The 21,390-nt window shown below is 40.0% G+C and overlaps 2 protein-coding genes across 2 annotated transcripts in view; both read right to left on the bottom strand.

Moving 5' to 3' along the window:
- Positions 1-21,390, bottom strand: part of RNF43 (ring finger protein 43) — a 104,311-nt gene that overhangs the window by 62,191 nt on the left and 20,730 nt on the right. Inside the window, exons 2-3 of the mRNA XM_024234581.3 lie at positions 2,291-2,381; positions 684-1,893 (exon numbers count right to left, since the gene is read on the bottom strand). The gene's annotated coding sequence lies outside the window, so the exon portion shown is untranslated. The remainder of the gene's footprint in view (positions 1-683; positions 1,894-2,290; positions 2,382-21,390) is intronic.
- HSF5 (heat shock transcription factor 5) overlaps positions 3,837-21,390 on the bottom strand; it is a 67,882-nt gene continuing 50,328 nt past the window's right edge. Inside the window, exon 6 of the mRNA XM_002827343.5 lies at positions 3,837-6,100. Coding sequence (XP_002827389.1) covers positions 6,030-6,100 — 71 coding nt within the window. The 3' untranslated portion in view covers positions 3,837-6,029. The remainder of the gene's footprint in view (positions 6,101-21,390) is intronic.

Below are 21,390 nucleotides of genomic sequence, written 5' to 3'. Positions count from 1 at the left end.
GGTGCTAATTTATGTATCTTCACACATTACAGGATAATCCTGAGCATCACAACCTTTTCCAACTTTCATAATTAGAGTATTTGAAAAGGTTAGCTTTCCAATTATTTTTCCCAGTTAAAATTCATATTTCTACCTCCATTTTCTTTTCTCTCTTAAGGATTCTTGATTTTATTCTCCAGCTCGGAAATGCCAAGCACTTTGATTTCCCATGAGATGCTTTTGGAAACTACTTTAATATCCAGATTTTATGATCTGTAATTTTCTAGGTTCATAAGAAAAACAAAGGACTATTCCTAACATGTACCCAAATTCCCTGAGGGGGTAGGGAATAAAAGGTAGGGGAGCAGGGAGGCGATTAACCACAGGCTCTAGGTAGAATACCCTGAAAAAATACAAATAATCTTGAGTAGAATAGATCTGAGCTATTTCTAGGCCCTATGAAAATTTGGGTCTTTGTACAAACACAGAATAAGATTTTTTTAATGTGCACCCTTAAGTAAATATAAATACACTTCACCCACAAAGCCCTCTGTGTTCCAAGGTCAAGTTTAAAAATATTATAAAATCTTCAGAATAAGTGCTGAAAAGCCAAGCAATTGAACATGAACCTGTTATATAGATTCTTTTCTTTTGCTGAGGCAGAGGGAGGGGGGAAAAAAGAATTTCAAAAGAAATCTGCAAACCTGTTGCGCTGTCGGGCCCACTGGAATCCACGGGGGTGAAACAAATTCAATTATGCTTTTACAGATCCTGCTCAAAAAAGGTTTCAACTGCTTAACCAAGTACAGCTCATTCTTCCACCTTCTTACTCTGCAACCAAACCAAGTGCCCCATACTACAGGTAGGTGCCGAGAAATTCCGCAGCCTGAAAAAATAATCCATGCAGGTCAAAGGCAGAAATTTACTCCAGGATGAGAGATGCTGTCCCCAAGAACTAGATTAAACACTTACAGAAAATCCAAAATCATTTCTGAAACCTCCTTTCTAAACAAAAGTTCTTTTTTTCTCCAAATATCACACAAAATGATCAAGTCTTGAAAGAGAAAAGAAGCAAAGTAGCAAATACATCAACAATTCACTATCAGAAACACATAAAATCCCAGAGAGAGAAGGCAGTATCTCTGAATCATGGATGGACTTGGAAAGTTCAGAAGGATTCCAGTGCTTCCTTTCAGAAAGACAATTCTGGATCAACTCCCTAGAGCAGGAAGCCTGTGGTTTGTAATTGGTGTTCTAGCTCTGACTCCCTCCCCTGGGACTGCAATCACGCTCTCTACCTGCTGACAAAGTGAGGGTGGAGCTGCTAGAGGCAACCACCCCCCACCCTGCCCCCCTCCTCCTGGTGCTCACACACAACACTTACTTAACCAGACACGTTCTTTCGCTCTCTCCCCTCCCTCAGCTCCTCTACTCCCTCTACTGTGCCACAGCTAAACTGCATCCAATTCGATCCCGAGTACCTTTCTCTGGGTAAGCAAGCTACCACATGCAAATCAGGGCCACTCAAAGATATCTAAGCAGACTCTGCACCCAACAGAGCATAGATGATGGTATGAGGAAATAAACAGAAAAAAAATAAAGGTAATCCGGAAGATAAAAGAATGGACACAAGGTTTTGCAAATATAAGTTCAAAAGGATTTCTGCTCATTCCAAGTTTGAGTGTCTATAAATGGCAGAAAGCCAGAATAAAGTGATCCTGTGTTTTAGTACTTACTGATTTATTGCTGCTTATGTCTGCTACCCTGGGAAGGGCTCTGTCCATTTTATGCTTAGCTTTTCTTCAGCTCTTACTAATTTAAATTCAGCAGCTCTGTCTAAACTGTGCCTATATGGAACTTTCAAATCAGGTTGATGTCAGATGTCTGGAATCCAACTGTTATTTTCTTTTCAGTCTGTGGGAGGTGAAATAACACTATGGATCAGACCTATGCCTTCAATGTAAGACTCCAAATAAGTCCATGTCATAAATACAAGCCAAAGGGTAAAATATGATTAATGAGAAGAGCGTAGGCAAAAAGAAAATGAATTTCTGGCTAATTACCACATTCATGAACTATAATCCTTATTACTACCTTGCCATTAGAAATAATACAACAGTTTCTAATACATTTATAACATTTGAAGTTTCAAATTACCAGATTCTATTTGACTGTGGTGAGACATTTTATTTCTGAACTGCTGCCATAAACTTTCAAAATTATACAAATGAACAACAATGTGGATATAGTTAAATCTAGTGAACTGTACACTTAAAAATGGTTATGATAGTAAATTTTATGTGTTTCTTACCTCATGTAAAAACGAATCTCTGATCATCTGTAAAATGCCGATGATAATAATTACGATAGGTCTGTTGTAAAGATTAAATGACATAATGCCTCTGAAAGCAAAAAGGATGAGTAGCCTATTGACCTTCAACATTGTTTCCCCTGCAGATAAGGTTTATCACAGTAGTTTCAGAATTTCAGATCTAATAACTAACCTAGATCAAAGACAAATTCGAAAATAAATTTTTTGTTTATTTTTGTTGTTTGAGACAGGGTCTTGTGTTACCCACGCTGAAGCACAGTTGTGCCATCATGGCTCACTGCAGCCTTGACCTTCATGGCCTCCCACCTCAGCCTCCAGAGTAGCTGGGACCACAGGTGCATCCCACCACACTCTGCAAATTTTTTTTTTTTTTTTTTTGAGACGGAGTCCCGCTCTGTTGCCCAGGCTGGAGTGCAGTGGTGCTATCTCGGCTCACTGCAAGCTCTCCGCCTCCTGGTTCACGCCATTCTCCTGCCTTAGCCTCCCAAGTAACTGGGATTACAGGTGCCTGCCACCACACCCAGCTAATTTTTTGTATTTTTAGTAGAGACGGGGTTTCACCGTGTTAGCCAGGATGGTCTCGATCTCCTGACCTTGTGATCCACCTGCCTCGGTCTCCCAAAGTGCTGGGATTACAGGCGTGAGCCACTGCGCCTGGCCAACACCCTGCAAATTTTTAAAAATTTTTTGTTGGGCCAGGCGTGGTGACTCACGCCTATAATCCCAGCACTTTGGGAGACCGAGGTGGGTGGATCACGAGGTTGGGAATTTGAGACCAGCCTGACCAACATAGTTTAGTTTAACATAGTTAAACTAAAAAATAACCTACAAATGGGCTTTGCCTCATCTATTCCTGCTTAAAATGTGCAAAGGAATGAAAAGATCTAGCCCTAGTAATTAATACACACACTTAATTGACAGAAAGAAGACAGTTACAAATGTGGTTGCCCTCTCTTGAGGAAACTCTGAGATTTGGAAATGATGATGATATGCATCATGAACCTGGAGACCTGGAGAAATTCAAGATCAAACCAAACAGCTCTATGTAGTTTAGTTCACTGTTTTAGGTCACCAGAATTGCAAGAGCAATTATTCTTCAGCTTCAAAGTTTTGGAGTTACCCTCTAGGGTTGATATACTACATTTTCCTAGAGATGTCATAAAGATGCCATCACTATTGTAATGAAATGCCTAAGTCTCAATGACATCTACTAGCTAGTCTTATACATGAGACAGATCATCCTTCAGGATCTACTTTCACCTCTGGATTGATTAAATTTATCAAAGATCATTCATCCTTTTCCAAAAATGTAGGTTATGTAAAACATGTCTAAGAATTGTCCTTATCCTTAATGGCATTTAAAAAATTCCATTGCTATTCAAGTATAAATGAAAAAAAAACTTTTAAAATTCAGATTATTTGAAAAATAAAGTACAATCTCATTTGAATTATACTATTAACTGTCATAATTATTGAATTTTCTATTAATCACCAATCAAACAGTAAGAACAAGCAAGACAACAAGTCTAGTTGGAACACTCACTTTATTGTTGACTGACTGAAATTTATCAGTGCTTAAGGTGCTGAAATACTGAGGTACTAGTCAGGAACCTTGTTAGTTGACTAGTTGTGTCAGACCCTACTGGCTAATTCACAGGAAGACTTTATTATACCTCTTGCCATTTTGCCCAAGTCATTAATGACAGCTTTAGTTGATAGATACAAGGCGTGTAAGGATAGCAGGAGATCCAGCTCCTTGGTCTGCTGTATTCATATATAAAAATATTTGGAAAGCTGATTAAGGCATTTCATTAATTAAGCCTTAAAACAACTGAAACCAAATATATGCCAAGGTTCCTGCTTGACATGTGTTCCTCAAAAGATATTATCTCAACATATATAAAGCTAAGAAAGCCATATTTAGGGGAAAATCTACACAGCATATTAGCTCTTCAACATGACAGAGAAAAAGCAAAGTTCCTTCATTTGGAAATTGGGTCTCCTCTTCACATACTCTGACAAGATATTATATAGTCTGGCCAAAAGATATAGGTGTCTTGATAATTTGCTCTTTTAAACCTTGCTAATAAAGATAAATAAATGCCCATCACATAGACATTAACTAGTCTAATCAGATGGACCACAGAGGTCGCTTTTCAGAACCTACTTTAATATCTAAACAGAGTCACTGCAGATCAATACAGAGCTCACCCTTTTCCAGAAAAGTAGATCTCTGTAATATTTCTAGGGTTTGACATCATTGGGAAGGCACAATGCAGTATAAGAAATGAACTGTTACATCCACAATGGCTAGCATAGTACTATGTTATATCACCAAGTGCCTTTTTAATTAGTTTTATATTCCTAGGCTTTCCTTTCATTTCTGCAGTGCTCAATAGGAGAACTGAAGCAGAATCCAATAAGAAAGTTCTGGTCAAATGAAATACTTTAAATCAGAAAGTTTCTTGCTGTCACTGGATAAGCAAGTAAGGGATCAACCACAGAAACTGGACATCCAAGATATCCTTCTCTCCTAAAACACAGTCCCACAATCCTACTGCACAAATCTAGAATCCTATAACGGGGATAAGAAAAAAATGTTACCATCTATCCCACTATCCAAAATTCTCTCAGAAGCTTAAACCAGATTGAAACCATTCTTTAAAAATCAGAGGCATAGCTTCTACTAAATGGCTGCTAATCAGTTTTTTCCCAAATTTGCACACAATACCTTATATAGATGAGAATTTATACTTATTGAATGTAAAAATCTAAAATAAGAAAATAGTATATTAAATCTCTTAATGTTTTTGTTCACACATTGTACATTTTCCCTTCAAAATAAAAATACTACACATGCATCCTTTATCCTTCTATCCTGCAATAATAAAAATATAAAACTTTAAAACCTTTAAATCTATCAGCATTTATAAATACAATTATATTAAACAAGTTAAATACTTTCTTTAAAGACATTTAAATAAGTGATATATTAATAAAACCTTTTTACCATTTATGATAATGTATCATTAAAATTAAAGAAAGATATGAAAATAGAAGAATGCTTCCACTAATATAAAAGAATCAGGGGCTGTTAAGTGTGATAGATGGTCCAAGTCCGGATGCCTTGCTCTTAAAACAGAATGCTGGGTTAGGAAGTAAGAGAATTTCCTGGTTAATCACTTAGAAAATTAGCTCTTCTCCGGAGTTTCTTCCCTGGAATTCCTGATGCATTTAGACCTGTGATGCTGGTGATCTCACATGCCTTTGTTTCTCACACGATCTCCTCTAAAAGGATCACACTGTGACTTGAATCAGAGAGACTGAATTCCCCACTAAAGTTGTGCTGACTACAGTTTGAGTGGCAAGACGACAAATCAGCACACACACAGATTATTCTTAGTACCATAGATGGAGCAGTTTTTAGATGCTCCTTGACTATAACAGAAGGTCAGAACTTTTCATTTAAAAGGGATCTGGGCAGCCAAAAAACATGGCTGCTAGATGTTCAGTAGTTTGTCAAGGCAGATAATCTGAACTGAACCACTGTAGTACATACAAATTCCCAATTCTCAATTAACAAAATTCTCAATTAACGAAACAAAAAATACTTTTTTTTCCTTAACAGAACTGAAAAAATCCCAACAGTTTGTCATGTGCAAGGCTAGTCTGCCTCCAGCTACAGCTAGTGCACAATGTCACATTTGTCATCCATTCCTCACTCTTTTAATTCTTCCTCCTTTGGAAAGTGCTCCTGCTTGCAGGCCACGTCCACCAACAGATGAAGATCTAGAAAGAAAGGATAGTTTACTCCCTCTTAGCCTCTCTGTAGAGTTCCATAGACAAGTTTTCAGACAAGCAGAACAAGTTGTCTATGTCTCACCTGTAGAACTGGCTCTAAAATTGTATAGTCCCATCAGATTCTCAATTTCGGGATATTCCTGTAACTCTAAAGCACACAGATGCAGCCCAGTTGTTAACCCAAAGAGACCAACAAATTTTAGTGTCTCTCCTTTTCAGTAGTATGGCCAAGGCTCTTTTCACCTCAGTTGCCTTTTTTTTTTTTTTTTTGAGACAGAGTTTTGCTCTTGTCGTCCAGGCTGGAGTATGGTGGCACAATCTCGGCTCACTGCAACCTCTGCCCCCTGGGTTCAAGTGATTATCCTGTCTCAGCCTCCCAAGTAGCTAGGATTACAGGCATGCGCCACCACGCACGGCTAATTTTTATATTTTTAGTGGAGACGGGGTTTCAGCATGTTGGCCAGGCTGGTCTCGAACTCCTAACCTCAAGTGATCCACCCGCCTTGGCCTCCCAAAGTGCTGGGATGACAGCCGTGAGCCACGGCGCCTGGCCTTCAATTGCCTTTTATTGTAAGTGAAAAAGTAAGGAAAAGTGTCAAAGGGATCAAAGTGAATATACACATACAAATAAAAATTCATTTCCTTCATGCTGTAAGAGTAGGTGGGTGGGTTGTGGAAACATGAAAAGGCAATGCCTTCAGAAAAAACAATGTTAAAATAAGTAATCACCATTTTTCCAAAGTTGATTGACTCTATAAAATTCTCACTTATTGATTAACACAGCTGAATTCTTGTAAAAACACCTAGCTGAACTGTCCATAAAAAAGAAAGCATGTCCTCACACAGTGGTTCATTAAGAATGAAAGAAGTAAAAATGCAAATTAGGTACTAGGTTCTGTAATACAAAAAAGTTAAGACCATGTGTAGAAGTTGAGCTAAAACGTCTATCAGAGGAACACAGGCAGCAATAAAAGGATCTTAACGTGGCTTCTAGCTTCAAGCTAATGAGCTTACAATTTCTAGAGCAACATGACCAGGGAGCATTTTTTTTTTTTGAGACAGAGTCTCACACTGTCACCCGGGCTGGAGTGCAACCTCAGCTCATAGCAACCTCCGCCTCCCGGGTTCATGTGATTCTCCTGCCTCAGCCTCCCAAGTAGCTGGGATTACAGGCGCACACCACCATACCTGTCTAATTTTTTATATCTTTAGTAGAGATGGGGTTTCACTATGTTGGCCAGACTGGTCTCAAACTCCTGACCTCGTGATCCGCCCGCCTCAGCCTCCCAAAGTGCTAGGATTACAGGTGTGAGCCACTGCGCCCGGCCCAGGGAGCATTTTTAGGTTGGTTTTGAAGTTTACAACTTTGCCTTAGCATTTGTGAGTTAAAGTACACAGCACAAACCCTTTATTTCATTCTCAACATACAAAGACTTTTGTCGCTACATTTTTGGAACACAGCCTCTACAGGATTGATCCATAGCCCGAGCAGGATAGCTGATTCAAATAAAATGGAATTCTACTACCACTTGGTAGGAAATCTAGAAAGCATTTGAAATAGTACCTAATTTTTGCCATATTTTGTAAAAGACAGACTAGTCACCAGGGGCAGGTGCTTACTCATCTGGTGAACTACAACCTAGCCATATAGAACAAGTAATTTATCCACATAAGTATTTTGTGGAAGGAGAGTTTATCAGTTTATCACTTAAAATGAGTTTCTCATACACCCATGATCATAGCAGTATAATCAGCAGTATTATTCACAATAGGCAAAAGGGAGAAGAAATCCTAGTATCCATCAACAGATGAATGGATAAACAAAATGTGGTATACACATATAATGGAATGTTATTTAGCCTTAAAAAGGAATAAACCGGGACCAGGAGCGGTGACTCATGCCTGTAATCCTAGCACTTTGGGAGGCCGAGGCAGGCTGATCACATGGTCAGGAGATCAAGACCATCCTGGCTAATACAGTGAAACCCCGTCTCTACCAAAAATACAAAAAATTAGCCGGGCATGGTGGCAGGCACCTGTAGTCCCAGCCACCAGGGAGGCTGAGGCAGGAGAATTGCTTGAACCCAGGAGGTGGAGGTTGCAGTGAGCCGAGATGGCACCACTGCACTCCAGCCTGGGCGACAGAGCGAGACTCCGTCTCAAAAAAAAAAAAAAAAAAAAAGGAGAAAGAAAGCCAGGAGTGGTGGCACATGCCTGTAGCCCCACCTACTCAGAAGGCTGAGGCAGAAGGATTGCTTGAGCCAGGAATTCAAGGCTGCAGTGAGCTATGATGGCACCACTGCACTCCAGTGTGGATGACAGAGCAAAACCCTGTCTCAAAAAAACAAACAAACAAAAAAAATGGAGGAAATTCTGGCACACGCTACAACGATAGGTATTAGGATAAGTGAAATTAATCACAAAAAGACAAAAGACAAATACTATATGATTCCATTTATATGAGGTAGCTGGAATAGTCAAATTCGGAGACAAAAAATAGAATCGTAGGTGCCAAGGGCTGTTGTTTAATAGGTACGGAGTTTCAGTTTGGGAAGATGAAAGGAGTTCTGCAGATGAATGGTAGTGATGGTTGCATTCACATGAAATACAAATGTGAATGTATTTCATGCCACTGGACTGTATACTTAAAAATGGCTACAATGAGGCCGGGTGCAGTGGCTCACACCTGTAATCCCAGCATTTTGGGAGGCTGAGGCAGGCGGATCACCCAAGGTCAGAAGTTCGAGACCAGCCTGACCAACATGGTGAAACCCCATCTCTACTAAAAATACAAAATTAGCTGGGCGTGGTGGCACATGCCTGTAATCCCAGCTACTCGGGAGGCTGAGGCAGGAGAATCGGAAAATTGCTTGAATCTGGGAGGCGGAGGTTGCAGTGAGCTGAGATTGCGTCATTGCACTCCAGCCTGGGAAACAAGAGTGAAACTCCACCTCAAAAAAAAAAAAATTACAATGCGCCAGGTATGGCGATGCACGCCTGTAGTCCTAGCTACTTGGGAGGCTGAAGCAGGAGAATTACTTGAGACTGCAGTGTGCTATGATTGCATCTGTGAATAGCCACTGTACTCCAGCCTGGGCAACATAGTAAGACCCCTATCTCAAAAAAAAAAAAAAAAAAAAAAAAACAGGTTAAAATGGTAACTTTTATGTTATGCACATTTCACCATAAAATGGCTTCTCTGAAGTTTAAATAATAATGACAATAATGATAACAGTAATACATTTACATAACATCTCTTTTTCAAGTAGCTAAATGCATTGTGTTAAGGTCATGTAATTAATCCTGAGTAGTTAGTATATAACTAGGAGGAAGAGCCTCTAAGCCATTTGGCCAATGAGTAAAGCCAATGGTTTCCAAACCTTGCTGCATATTGGAATCACCTGGGACTTTTTAAAAAATACTGATGCTTGGGGCCCCTCCCACCCTCAGACATTTTAATTTAATTTAATTTAATTGGTGTGGAATGCAACCTAGGCATCAGGATTTTTGAAAGCTGACCAAAAAGAATAACACCTAACTATGATCACTTTCTAAACCTATAGAGACATACCAGCTCCATAAAGGACAGGCCATATGGTGGTAGAAAATACTAAAATAAGATGTTGGAATATGAATAGACCCAGTTGTAACCCTACTTTGAAAGCAGAGTAGTAATTATTGATAAGGACAAAGGAAATGACTGTTAAAGCAACTACAGATCTCAAATGGGGAGGCAGACTGAAGAACAGTAGTAACAAACCCACTGAATTTTACTAATTGGGCTTTAAAGTAGCATTTGGCACACAGCTTCTAATAATAAGCATCTAAACATAATTTTATTAAAGCAAGCTTCCTTCATTAACAAAGTTGCCAATCAAGGAGCTAAGGAGTACGGAAATCAATAAAAATACAAAAAGACATAGACTAGCTTGGTGTTGCTAGAGGTTTATACGCCTTCACTCAAAAGATAAACTTGCATATTCATCAGAGAAGGTAAGTATTTGGGAATCACAGGCTTGAGAGGTGAAAGGCTCCAAGAAACAAGAACATTGCATCTACTTGTTTGGGAATGATCATTCCTACCAAGAGTATCCTCTAGGGTTTTGGGGCTATTACCTTAATGAAATCTCATCCATAATCCAATAGCTATAAAATGGGAAGTATTTTCTTCAGGAATGAATTGAACTTCGCTCTTAAACATTCAGTTTCCTTTGACTGTAAAACTAAACATCCTATCAGAGTGTAGTTTCCACAATAAGATTAATATTTGGGTACATTTGGTTTAGGGTAATACCATTGCAGAAATCAGAAGAGCATGATTCAGTCTAATATTCTTTACCTCTTGGTATTTTTTTATTTAAAAGGTATTTCCTTAAGTCAGCATGTACTCAAAAGAGCTACACAAAGCATGCCAGTGACTGTAATGAATAACCTCCTCCCTAACAAAATACACATCACTGAAATCACTATAATTTGGACACCTAATCAATTTGAAGTCTCTTATGAAAAAAAAATGTTGGCCAGGTGCGGTGGCTCACACCTATAATCCTAGCACTTTGGGAGGCTGAGGAGGGTAGATCGCTTGCATCCAGGAGTTCGAGACTAGCCTAGGCAACATGGTGAAACCCTGTCTCTACAAAAAAATAAAAATAAATACAAAAATAAATTAGCTGAGTGTGGTGGCATGTGGGTATAGTCCCAGCTACTCAGGAGGCTGAGGTGGGAGGATAGCTTGAGCCCAGGAGGTCAAGGCTGCAGTGAGCTGATCACACCACTGCACTCAGACTAGGCAACAGAGTGAGACACTATCTCAAAATAAAATAAAATAAAAATAAAAATGTCAAATAAAGCTTCAAGTGTGAGAAGATGTCCCTTCTTACACAGGTTAAAGAAAATTTTAATTTAGTTTTTAAATTTTTATAATTTAGTTACGGAAGGGCACTGATAAGTTCTGCAATATAAGATACTCCTGTTCAATGTGATATTGAGCAACATAATGATATTCCAATAGTTAATGTTAGAATTATAGCATTTCAGAATTTGGGGACCAAAGGAGTCTTTAGAGGAGGATTTCATGAAATTCTCTTATATTCATCATAAATAAGGTATTTTAAGAGTTGGAACATTACTGATGGGAGATACTGTTAATGATAATGACAGATGAAATTTAAATGATATTTTAGAAATTTTTTATTTGGTTCCTATCATTAATATTTTAACCTTGGAATTTAGTATCTATCAAGATAAAAAAAAAATTGGTCATCTATGAGAACTAAATTGAATGCTATTCCATTTTGAGCTCTCCCCAGAAGGGGTGCCTCCTCACTCTCTTAAGGGCTTCTCTGCCCATCAATGATCAGGGCTGCAAAAATATCAGAAGCTAAGAACAAGGAACAAGAACATCTAATACAGGGTTGGCAAAGTTTTTCCTGTAAAGAGTCAGATAATAAATATTTCAGGCTTTATGGCCCATATGGTCCCTATGGCAATTGCTCAATTCTGCTATTGTAGCACAACAGCAGTCAAAGACAACACATAAATGCATGGGTGTGACTGCGTGTTCCAATAAAACTTTATGAACATTGAAATCTGAATTTCACATAATTTTCATGTATCATGAAATATTCTTTTGATTTTTTCCTCCAACAACTAAAAAATGTAAAAACCATGCTTAGCATGTAGGCCATATAAAAACTGTCAGCAAACCAGATTTGATCCGCAGGACTTAGTTTACTAACTCCTCTTCTAATAGCACACGCTATGGGTACAATCAAGATAAATTCAAGGAAAACAGGAAAAAGATTTCATCAAGTTGAATATTGTTATTATAGTTCTCAAAACAATATATTTTCTCCAAAGAAGATATAAAAATGGCCAACGAGCTCATGAAAGGATTAGTCATTAGGGGAATGCAAATCAAAACCACAATGAAGGCCAGGCACGGTGGCTCACGTCTGTAATCCCAACACTTTGGGAGGCCGAGGTGGGCGGATTACGAGGTCAGGAGATCGAGACCATCCTGGCTAACACAGTGAAACCCTGTCTCTACTAAAAATACAAAAAATTAGCCAGGTGTGGTGGCAGGCGCCTGTAGTCCCAGCTACTCGGAAGGCTGAGGCAGGAGAATGGCATGAACCTGGGAGGCAGAGCTTGCAGTGAGCCAAGATCACGCCACTGCACTCCAGCCTGGGTGACAGAGTGAGACTCCGTCTCAAAAAAAAATAAAAAACCACAACGAAGTACACCTCACAACACAAGGATGGCTCCAATAATAATTTTTTAAAAAGGAAAATACCAAGTGTTAGCGAGGATGTAGAGAAACTGGAACCCTTGTGCATTGCTGGCAGAAATGTGAAACAGTTCAGCCATTATGGAAAATAGTTTAACAGTTCCTCAAAAAGTTAAACATGGAATTACCATATGACCTGGCAATTCCACTCCTAGGTATACACCCCGAAGAACCGAAAATAGTTACTCAAACAAATACTCGTATATGCATGTTCATAGCACTATTCACAATAGGCGAAAGATAGAAAAAGCCCAAACGTCCATCAGTTAATAAATGGATAAACAAATTGTGGTAGATACATATAACATAACATTATTCAGCCATAATAAGAAATGAATTACTACTGATTTACATGCTACAATGTGGATGAACCTTAAATAACATTATGCTTAGTAAAATAAGTTAGACACAAATGTCACACACATATTGCATTATTTCATTTATATAAAACATTCAGAATAAGTAAATCTATAGAGACAGAAAACAGATTGGTAGTTGCCAGGGGCTGGGGAACGGTGGGAATATGGAACAACTGTTTAATGGTTATGGGTTTTTCTTTTGGGGTGCTGAAAATGTTTTGGAACTAAATAGAGGTGGAGGTTGTATATCATTATGAATGTACTATATGCCACTTAATTGTACATTTTAAAATGTTTAACTTACAGCGAGGCGTGGTGGCCCATGCCTGTAGTCTCAGGAGGCTGAGGCAGGAGGATTGCTTGAGCCCAGCAGGCAGTGGTTGCAGTGAGCCAAGATCACACCACTGCACCCCAGCTTGGGGGACAGAGCAAGACCCTGTCTAAAAAAATAAAAACTAAAAAATTAAATGTTTGGCCAGGCATGGTGGCTCACACCTGTAATCCCAACACTTTGGGGAGGCCCAAGTGGGTGGATCACCTGAGGTCAGGAGTTTGAGACCAGCCTGGTCAACATGGTGAAACCCGATCTCTACTAAAAATACAAAATCAGCCGGGCATGGTGGCGGGCGCCTGTAATCCCAGCTGCTTGGGAGGCTAAGGCAGGAGAATCACTTGAGCCCGGGAGGCGGAGGTTGCAGTTAGCCGAGATTGCACCACTGCACTCCAGCCTGGGCAACACAGCAAGACTCTGTCAAAAAAAAAAAAAAAATTTAAATGTTTAATTCTATGTTAATTTTACCTTAAAAAAAAAAAAGGTCTATTTTCCTGTCAATTTGAAATGACCAGACAAAAAGAAGGGAGGGGAAAGCAGGAAATGGCTGTAAATATAAAATTCATAGTTATGGTTGACTTTGTCAACCTCATTGGATTAAGAAATACCTAGAAATCTGGTAGAGCATTATCTTTGTTTTTTTTACTGTTTTTGTTTTGTTTTTTTCAGACAGAGTCTCACTCACTCTGTCTCCCAGGCTGGAGCACAGTGGCGCAATCTTGGCTCACTGCAACCTCTGCCTCCCATGTTCAAGCAATTCTCCTGCCTCAGCCTCCCAAGCAGCTGTGATTACAGGCGCCCACCACCACGCCCGGCTCATTTTTGTATTTTTAGTAGATGGGGTTTTGCCATGTTGGCCAGGCTAGTCTTGAACTCCTGACCTCAGATTATCTACCCACCTCAGCCTCCCAAAGTACTAGGATTACAGGTGTGAGCCACTGTACCTGGCCTGGTAAAGCATTATCTTTGGATATGTCTCTGTATTTCTAGAGAAGATTAGCATGTGAGTCTGAGTGGACTAGGTGGGGAAGATCTGCTCTCAATATGGGTAGGCACCATCCAGTCAGCCAGGGGCCCAGAGAGAACAAAAATGGAGAAAAGGCAAGTGTGTGCTGCAGCTGGGGAATACTCTTCCTCTCCTGTCCTTGCACATCAAAACTCTAGACTCTCCAGCCTTTGTACTCTGGGACTTACACCATGAGCCCCCTGGGCTCTCAGGCTCTAGTCTTGTACAAGTTACACCATTGGATTCCCTGGTTCTGAGGCCTTTACACTTGGACTGAGCTACAGGGTTTCCAGCTTACAGACAGCTTGTGTGGGACTTCTCAGCCTCCATAACAGTATACGCCAATTTCCCTAATAAATCCCCTCTCATATGTCTATATTCAGTCATGAGTCACTTAACAATGGGGATATGTTCTGAAAAATGTGTCATCAGGTGATTTTGTCCCTGCACAAATATCACATTGTATATTTACACAAACCTAGATGGTATAGCCTACTACATACTGATATGGTTTGGCTGTCCCCAACCCAAATCCCATCCTGAATTCCCACATGTTGTGGGAGAGACCTGGTAGGAGGTAACTGAATCATGGGGGCAGGTTTTCCCGTGCTGTTCTGATGACAGTGAATAGTCTCATGAGACCTGATGGTTTTATAAGGGGGAGTTTCCCTGCAGAAGCTCTCTTCTCTTGTCTGTTGCCATGTGAAACGTGCCTTTCACCTTCCACGATGATTGTGAGGCCTCTCAGACACGTGGAACTGTAAGTCTATTAAACCTCTTTCTTTTGTAAATTGCCCAGTCTCGGGTATGTCTTTATCAGCAGTGTGAAAACGGACTAATACACATACCAAGGCTATATGGTATAGCCTATTGCTCTTAGGATACAAACCAGTACAGCAAGTTACTATGCTGAGCACTGTAGGCAATTGTAACACAATGGTAAGTATTTATGTATCTAAACATAGAAAAGGTACCGTAAAACTATAGTGTTAACAATCTTATGGGACCACTGTTCCATATATATGGTCTGTCATTGACTGAATGTCATTATTTACAATCTTACGGGACCACTGTTCCATACATATGGTCTGTCATTGACCGAATGTCATTATTTACAATCTTACGGGACCACTGTTCCATATATATGGTCTGTCATTGACTGAATGTCATTATGCTGTGCATGACCATATATGTCCTATTGGTTCTCTCTCTCTGTAAGACCCTGACTAATACACATACCAAAACATATCTTAGTTTTCAGTATCAGAGCATGGTAATGAGATATGGAATGGTGTCTCTTGTAAAACATACAGAATTCTTGTTTCCAGCAAAGAGAACTGTAGAGGACACCACTTGTGTAACCCTATTGGACCTAGCACAGTACCAAGCCCAAGGCAGGCATTCAGTAAGTACTTGCTAAAAGAAACCTGAGGGTGGTTTGACTCCCCAAATATTCAAACCTTACCTCTTAGTGGTTAACTAAAAGACTGCTCATAGAGACAAAATGTAGACATAGACACAGACACAGAAAGTAGAATGGTGGCTACCAGCATTCAGGGGACAGTGGAAGTGGAGACTTACTGTTTAATGGGTATAGAGTTTCAGTTCTGCAAGATGAAAAGAGTTCTGGAGAGAAATGGTGGTGATAGTAGCAGTGGCATTAACTGAATTGTACATTTTTAAATGGTTAAGATGGTAAATTTTATGAGCATTTATCACAATTTTTTAAAAGACTGCATTTTTCCATAGATTTTTTAAAAGTACATTAGTAAGATAAGAATGTATATGGAGAAAAAAAGCAATTCATTCATTTATTTATCCAAGGAGTGCCACAGGTAATATTCTAGGTCCTGGGGATACAACAATGGTTAAAACAACCTAAGAGAACTAACCTTCTAGAAAGAGTGGGGGTGGGAATTATAGAAAAATAGCAAGTAGTAATAGGCACTGCAGAAGAAAAACAAAGAAGAATAAAGACTGAAGGAGGGCAGGACATGGGGAACAGGGTGCCATTTCAGATGGCATGGTCAGGAAGATTTCTGTGATGAGCTGGCATCTGAGCAGAGGACTGAATGAAATGAAGGAACACGCCATGTGAAAATCTGGGTGAAAAACATTTCAGGCAGAGATAATAGCAAGTGTAAAGGCTGGAGTATTCTTGGTATGCTCAAACAATAGTGAAGAAACTGCTGGGGCTGGACTAGATGAGGGAGATAGAAGGTGGTAGGAGATGAAGTCAGAACAGTTGCCAGGAGTCAAATCATTCAGCATCTTGAAGACCACAGTAAGGATTCTCAGATTTTCTTCTACATATATATAGAAAACTATTAAATAAATTTAGATGGGAAAATAATTACTGATTTAAGAGATCACTCTGGCAGAAAAAGACTGTAGGGGCCAAGAGCAGAAGCAGAAAAACCTTAAGAAGCTACTGCAGTCATCTAGGCAAGAGAAAGTAGTAGTTTGGACAATGGCGACACCAAATAAAGGAGGTGAGAAATGGTCAGATTCTGGATCTGCATCTACAGTGAGCTGATAAGATTTGCTGATGGACTGGACATTGTGAGAGAAGGGAGTCAAGGGAGACTCCAAGAGTTGTGGCTGACCAGATGACTAGAAGTACCATTCATTCATTCATTCATTCATTCATTCATTCATTCATTCATCTGAGACAAGGTCTTGCTCTGTTGCCCAGGCTGGAGTGCGGTGGCACAATCACAGCTCACTACAACCTCTGCCTCCCGGGCTCAAGCGATTCTCCCACCTCAGCCTTCCGAGTAGGTGGGACCACAAGCACGTGCCACCAAGCATGTTTTTTGTAGAGACAGGGTTTCACCATGTTGGCCAGGCTAGTCTCGCTTGAGCCCAAGTGACCTGCCCACCTTGGCCTCCTAAAGTGCTGGGATTACAGGTGTGAGCCACCACGCCTGGCCAATACTATTTATTTATAAGTAAATAAGTAAAATTGGAGAAAAGGTAGAATATATTAAGCTTGGGATACCTACTGGACATCCAAAGACGTAGTGTAGGCAGTAGTGTATACAAGTGAGGTTCAGAGAAGATTGAGACTTAAGATACAGATTTCGGAGACACCACTACAAAGATGATAATAAAAGCATGAGACTGGTTGAGATTACCTAGGAATTGAATAGAGAGAAAGAAAGAATTGAGCTCTGGGGTTCATCAATATTTAGAAGTTAGGAAAGTTGAAGAGCATTCAGTAAAAGAAACTACAGAGTTGGCCAGTGAAAACTAGGAAAGGGAGATGTTCCACAAGCCAGAAGAAAGCATTTCAGGAAGGTTGAAATAATCTGTTCAAATGCTGCTGAGGTGAATGAAGTAAAATAGAGACTGATAATTGGCTACTGGATTTGGCAACATGGCAGTCATTGGAAACCTTGACAAATGAAGTTTCAGTTGAGCAGAAGAAAGAAAAATCTGCTTGGAGTAGTTGAAGTAAGGATATGCTTCCAAGGAGCTTTGCTCTAAGGAAAGCAGAAAAAGTAGAGGAATAGCTACATGGAGATATGAAGGAAAGGTCAAAGGGATTTTTTTTTTTTTTTTTTGAGATGGAGCTTCACTCTTGTCGCCCAGGCTGAAGTGCAGTGGCACGTTCTTGGCTCAGTGCAACCTCCACCTCCCGGGTTCAAGTGATTCTCCTGCCTCAGCCTCCCGAGTAGCTGGGATTACAGGCGCATGCCACCACGCCTGGTTAATTTTGTATTTTTAGTAGAGACGGGGTTTCTCCATGTTGGCCAGGCTGATCAAGAACTCCTGACCTCAGGTGATCCGCCCGCCTCAACCTCCCAAAGTGCTGGGATTACAGGCGTGAGCCACTGCGCCTGGCCCAAAGGGATTTTTTAAACATAGAACCTATGATGACACGTTTGCATGCTGATGGGAATTATCTAACATAAAAGATAAAACGTTAGGCCGGGCGTGGTGGCTCATGCCTATAATCCCAGCACTTTGGGAGAAGATCGAGACCATCCCGGCCAACAAGGTGAAACTCCATCTCTACTAAAAATACAAAAATTAGCTGGGCGTGGTGGCACGTGCCTGTAATTCCAGCTACTTGGGAAGAGGCTGAGGCAGGAGAATCGCTTGACCTGGGAGGCGGAGGTTGCAGTGAGCCGAGATCGTGCCACTGAACTCCAGCCTGGCAACAGAGCTAGACTCCATCTCAAAAAAAAAAAAAAAAAGATAAAATGTGGCCAGGCACTGTGGCTCACTCCTATAATCCCAGCACTTTGGAGGCCAAGGCAGGAGGATCACTTGAGACCAGGAAATCAAGACAATCTGGGCAACATGGCAAGACCCTGTCTCTATAAAAATTTAAAAAATTAGCTGGGCATGGTGGCATGAGCCTGTGGTCCCAGTTACTCAGGAGGCTGAGATGGGAGGATTGCTTGAGCTGGGAAGTCGAGGTTGCACTGAGCTGTATTCACACCACTACACTCCAGCCTGGATGACAGAGGACGATTCTGTCTTAGGGGGAAAGCAAAAATAAAGATACAATGTGATTATTGAAGAGTAAGGGGGATAGCAGTAGGTCCTAAGTCTGTGAGTACACCAAAGGGGACAGGATTCTGTATACAAATGAAAGGACTGGCCCTTTTCCATTATAACAGAAGGAAAGGCAGAGTGTAGGGCTACAACTGGAAGTAGACTGATAGATATGTTGGTGGGAAGATATGAAAGCTTTATTCTAGCTGCTTCTATTTTCTCAGTAAGATACAAAACAGAGTCACAGCCACGAATAAAGAGAGAGGAGGAGTGTTGGAAACGGAGCAGAGAGGACAGGATATAATAGAGTGGCTTTGGAGAATGGGGAATATATTGACTAGAAAATATTATAGGACTGCTGCAACACTGACAGCCTATGTGAATCTTAAGTGAGACTAAGGCGGGGTGCGGTAGCTCATGCCTGTAATCTCAGCACTTTGGGAGGCCAAGGTGGATGGATCACCTGAGGTCAGGAGTTCAAGACCAACCTGGCCAACATGGCAAGACCCCATCTCTACTAAAAATACAAAAATCAGTTGTGTGGTGGCTCATGCCTGTAGTCTCAGCTATTTGGGAAGCTGAAGCACGAGAATCGCTTGAATCCCGCAGGCGGAGGTTGCAGTGAGTCGAGATCATGCCACTGCACTCCAGCCTAGGCAACAGAGTGAGACTCCAGCTCAATAAATAAACAAATAAATAAATAAATAGAGACTAGCCATCTGAAAAGTAACCAGTGGCAATAAACATAAGAATAGTAAATATTGGCTGGGCGCTATGGCTCATGCCTGTAATCCCAGCACTTTGAGAGGCTGAGGCGGGCAGGAGATCGAGACCATCCTGGCTAACACGGTGAAACCCTGTCTCTACTAAATATACAAAAAATTAGCCGGGCATGGTGGCGGGCACCTGTAGTCCCAGCTACTCGGGAGGCTGAGGCAGGAGAATGGCGTGAACCTGGGAGACGGAGCTTGTAGTGAGCCAAGATCGCGCCACTGCACTCCAGCCTGGGCGACAGAGCAAGACTCCATCTCAAAAAAAAAAAAAAAAAAAAAAAAGAATAGTAAATGTTATAAAGATAATAGTAATTATTGCTAAACTTCTATTGCTACTATGTATGGGCTACTTACTATGTAACCTGGCATAATACTAAGCCAGTTCTATGATTTATATCATTATAATCCATATTCCTCATTTTGCAGATGAGGACACCAAAGCTCAGTTAGGTAAACACGTCCAAGATCACACAGTAAAGAGCAGAATCCAGGTTTTAATGTAGGTTTTTCTAACACCAAAAGCTTTCTTTCTAACCATACGCTGTACTGTTTTTAATGAGCAGTATATTAATCTCACATATTAACTTTGGTTAAGGTCTCTTAATGCCATGGGACCTTACATACAGCCATGTCTTCATAGACCAACTGTTAGGCCAAGGTCTATCAGAGAGGAATCATTTGCAACTTCATGAATTGTATTTCTGCCTACACTTTAATTAAAAAACTTTTTTTTTTTAGCAGAGAGGTTCTAGCTTAATCATAACTCATTTTCCTCTTGTCCATAATAAAATGAAAATGTGATTAGGTGTCATAATGATGCCAAGATTTCACAACTGTTATGTTTCACAGCAGGAAGCCAACATCAATTAAGACTCATCTATTAACTGCACTGACCAAAGGATAAGGCTTTACTTAGAAAAAAAAAAACAGGAAGAGTTAATAAAGATAATTACTGTGCTAATTATTTTATCAGTTACACTTATAACCATAACATGTAGTGAAAGAGAGGAGATTATTTTTTTAACAGCAGGCACCGGAGTTCCTCTCAGGGAGGTAATCGTCTTTGTTAAGGAATATGTCTTGATAGATTGTTCTGGTTGGGAAAAATGAGGCCTTAAAAACATCAGAAAATAGAAGAGATACCTAACCTTCTTTGCCTAAGTAAAACACAGGAATTCAGCACCTGGGGAAAGAGCAGAAAAAAAAAAACCCAACAATAACAACAACAACAACAACAACAAAAAAAAAAACAGAGAAACGAAGGTCTGGCACTAGTACAAGGAAAGAAAGCAACATGGCAGAGGACCATATTGACTAGTGACAAGGAAAGATGCTGTAAAGTGACTGTGGGCCTTTTAATTCCATTTTTGCGGTATTCTAAATATAAACCCTTTCTACCTCCCGACATCTTCATAAAAGTGTGCTACACATACACATGCCTAGAATAATGCTTAAAGGGAGGAAGAGGTCAAAGAAAGTGGGCCAAGTTCTGTATCTGGTATAGCATGGAACAGACAGATGAGAACAGTCCTGGGAGGTCAGATATGGACAAGTCTGGAATTACATTTAAGCAGAAACTCAAAAATAAAAGCTACTGTGAACCCTAGAAAGTCTCAGAAATCTTGGAAAGGCATTCTTGGTATAGGGTAAGTTTATCTTGAGTCAATCATATCTAAACCTCAAAAGTCAGTTTACTATCTGGGATATAAATATTTTTTAAAAATACTCTGAAATGGTTCATTTCTATTACTTTAAGGCTTTTATATTCATGTTATAGGAACACTTCAAGTATTTAAACTACTTTTAGTATTTTTAGATTTTTTAAAATTTGAAAAACACAGAAGAATACAGATGGTGAAAATTTCCCGTAATCCTATTATATATACATATACAAATTGAGAAGTTAAACATACCCCTGCACCCGTACATTCTATCTTCTGAGAGATAACTAGTGTTATATTTATCAGCTATATCATATATTTCCAGACTGTTTTCTATAATTTTACAGCATATA

Source organism: Pongo abelii, chromosome 19 (assembly GCF_028885655.2).
Source record: "Pongo abelii isolate AG06213 chromosome 19, NHGRI_mPonAbe1-v2.0_pri, whole genome shotgun sequence".
Taxonomy (NCBI): Eukaryota; Metazoa; Chordata; class Mammalia; order Primates; family Hominidae; genus Pongo; species Pongo abelii.
Note: the sequence above shows the minus strand (reverse complement) of the source record. Positions and strands in the feature narration are given on the sequence as shown.